The 2768-nt window shown below is 55.7% G+C and overlaps 2 protein-coding genes across 2 annotated transcripts; both read left to right on the top strand.

Moving 5' to 3' along the window:
* Nucleotides 1-525: 525 nt before the first annotated feature.
* Nucleotides 526-1644, top strand: GNI_030200 (hypothetical protein; the record flags this gene model as incomplete). The annotated part of the gene is made up of 1 exon (XM_011130842.1): nucleotides 526-1644. One exon carries the CDS (start codon nucleotides 526-528, stop codon nucleotides 1642-1644), a length of 1119 nt encoding a protein of 372 aa, XP_011129144.1.
* A 313-nt stretch (nucleotides 1645-1957) lies between these two features.
* Nucleotides 1958-2684, top strand: GNI_030190 (hypothetical protein; the record flags this gene model as incomplete). Its single annotated transcript, XM_011130841.1, has 1 exon — nucleotides 1958-2684. A coding segment is annotated over one exon (727 nt), but the record flags the coding sequence as incomplete, so codon positions are not given.
* Nucleotides 2685-2768: the final 84 nt, after the last annotated feature.

Below are 2768 nucleotides of genomic sequence, written 5' to 3'. Positions count from 1 at the left end.
CAGCCTTGGCTGCCCTGGGGAGCGCGTACCGCCTTCGAGGCGGTCCGCCCGAACTCGACGTGGAGGAGGAGGCGGCCGCGGGCGAGGAGGCCGAAGACGGCCAGAGAGAATCCATCATCGCGATGGAGGAAGAGGAGTACATTTGAGTTTCTTGTTTCGAACATTCTGTCTCGAGTCCTGTCACTATTCCTCGCCCCGCGTCGAAGACCGGCGATGGACGGGCCCCAGAAAAAGTAGTGTAATAGGTTCCGAAATTGAGTGCAACTAAATTATTTCTGGCGCTGAATTAATCAGTGGTGGAGGCATCGGCTCGCAATACTCGAAACGGTGGCGTGCGAGTTAGTCTCTGGCAACCCGCACGGCATAAGCTTCGAACACGGGTTCGAACGCCGTCTTCGGCTCTACGACGATGTAAGGCAACTAAAACGATGATGGTGCTTGGTCGGATTGCACGACATCCTACCTACCATGGGTACACGAAAGGGTTGCATTGCAGGGTAGGATGTGGGGTGGAGTGCGTGCAGAATGAAATTCGGTTTAACGGGTCTCTTGTTGTCGGCCTGGGGGGTGGAAGAAGACTGTTTGAAGCTTCCAGTTCGGTTATGGTTGCATCAAGACGCTACGGGATCTTACACGAAACTGGTGAGCGATCCTCATGCGTACGCGACACAGTTGTTGGATGCTTTGAATGAGAAGTTGGAGGACTTTGATTTTGGCGGTTCGTTGTTCCGTGATCGCCTTTGCGAGAAACAGGGTGGTTGTTTCAATCAAGGCGTGACGTTTGGTGGTTCGTACAGCAGTAAAGTGTCTGAGTTTGCGGAATTTATGAAGGGGCAGATCTTCGCCGGAGGTGGCGATGCACCGGAGGATACCTTGTCTGCGATACCTTACGTTGCTAAGCAGCACTTCGGCAGCTTGGATGGGGAGCAGATCCGTATTTTTCTGATTGTCACGGACTACAAAGGCAAGTACCATGGGCAGCCGAATGAGGGCGACATGTACTCCTACGAGTCCGACTCGGCAGTGGAGAACCCGGACCCGGAGTCAGCAGTATCGTGCGACGAGGATGTGTGGTACCCGACCGTGGAACAGCTCTCCAAGAGTATTGCCACGTACCGACTGGTACCTGTCGTCGTCGCCGCTGGCAAATCTGGAGACTGGTGGCGAAAGTTTTTCGTAGAACAACTCGGCCTCTCGGAGAGCACCGGGGAGTTTGCCGTGTACCCAGTGAGTAACACCGTCGAGTCCATTGCGGAAGGAGTGATCAACAGCGTCAACGACGTCAGCTGCATTGTAGTTAGCACCTCCACCACGGCGGCCCCCACGCCCACCACTGCGACTGCCACCACTGCGACTGCCACCACTGCCACTGCCACCACTGCCACTGCCACCACTGCCACTGCCACCACTGCGACTGCGACTGCAACGAGCACGACTGCCGGGGACCACAAGAAGAAGAACGCTGTCATTGCCGCATCCGCCGCAGCGGGAGCGGCTGCAGCCTTGGCTGCGGTGGGAGCCGCCTACCGGCTCAGAGGGGGTCCGCCTGAGCTCGACGTCGAGGAGGAGGCGGCCGCCGCCGAGGAGGGCGCAGGGGGCCAGAGAGAGTCTATCATTGCAATGGAGGAAGATGAGTATATTTGAATTGTTTGTTTTGAACGTTCTATTTCTGTTCTTTGTCATGGAGCGGGGTCTGAGCAGGGACCATCAGGAGTGGTGGTGGTGAGGAGGAAGGGTAGGCGGCTTTGTAATAGGCTAAATTGAGTGTGTGTGATTGGTGGCGTTGTGTTATAGTGCAGCACACACCGTTGCGGTAGAGGGTTGTGGGGTGTGCGTGCTTAAGAAACTCAGCTTTGCGACTCTCTTCTTGGCGGTATGGGCGGTGGAAGAAGACTGTTTGAAGCTTCCAGTTCGGTTGTGGTTGCATCAAGACGCTACGGGTTCGTACAAGAGTGTCATGGGTGACCCACAGACGTATGTGGAAGAGTTGCTGGACGCTTTAAATGACAAGTTGGACGATTTTGATTTTGGCGGTTCGTTATTCCACGACCGACATTCCGATGAATTCGGCGGATGTTTCAGTGAAGGCGTGCCCTTCGGTGGTTCGTACAGTAGCAAGCAGTCTGACTTCGCTCAGTTCTTCAATAAGGCGATTTTCGGAGGTGGCGGCGACGGACCTGAGGACCCGTTGTCTGCAATCCCGTACATCGGTAAGACGCAGTTCGACAAGTTGGAGGGGGATCAAATCCGTATCTTCCTGATTATTACGGACGCCCAGGCAAAGTGCCACGGGCTGGATACTTTGAATGCCTTAGATGAGCTTCCGGGCTCAACAGAGAACGAGGACCCAGAGTCGAGTGTGACGTGCGACCCGACGAAGTGGTTCCCAACACTGGAACAGCTATCCTCAGCCATTGACAAGTACCAAATCGTTCCGGTCACGCTCGCGGCCGGCGACGAGATGGCTGAGTGGTGGCGGGACTTTTATTCGAAACAGCTCGGGTTGTCAGAGAGCGCCGGGGAATTTAACGTGCTCACCATAGAGAACAGTGCCGATTCCATTGCTCAAGGTGTGATCGATAGCGTTAATACCGTTAGCTGCACCGTTGTCAGCACCTCCTCCACCGTGGCTCCCACGCCGACCACTGGCGGCACTACTGGCGGCACAACTGGTGGCACAACTGGTGGCACTACTGGTGGCACTACTGGTGGTACTACTGGCGGCACAACTGGTGGCACTACTGGTGGCACCACTACCACGGCTGCTG

This window comes from Gregarina niphandrodes, assembly GCF_000223845.1.
Source record: "Gregarina niphandrodes unplaced genomic scaffold scaffold00004, whole genome shotgun sequence".
Taxonomy (NCBI): domain Eukaryota; phylum Apicomplexa; class Conoidasida; order Eugregarinorida; family Gregarinidae; genus Gregarina; species Gregarina niphandrodes.
This window is presented reverse-complemented; position numbering and strand designations above follow the sequence as displayed.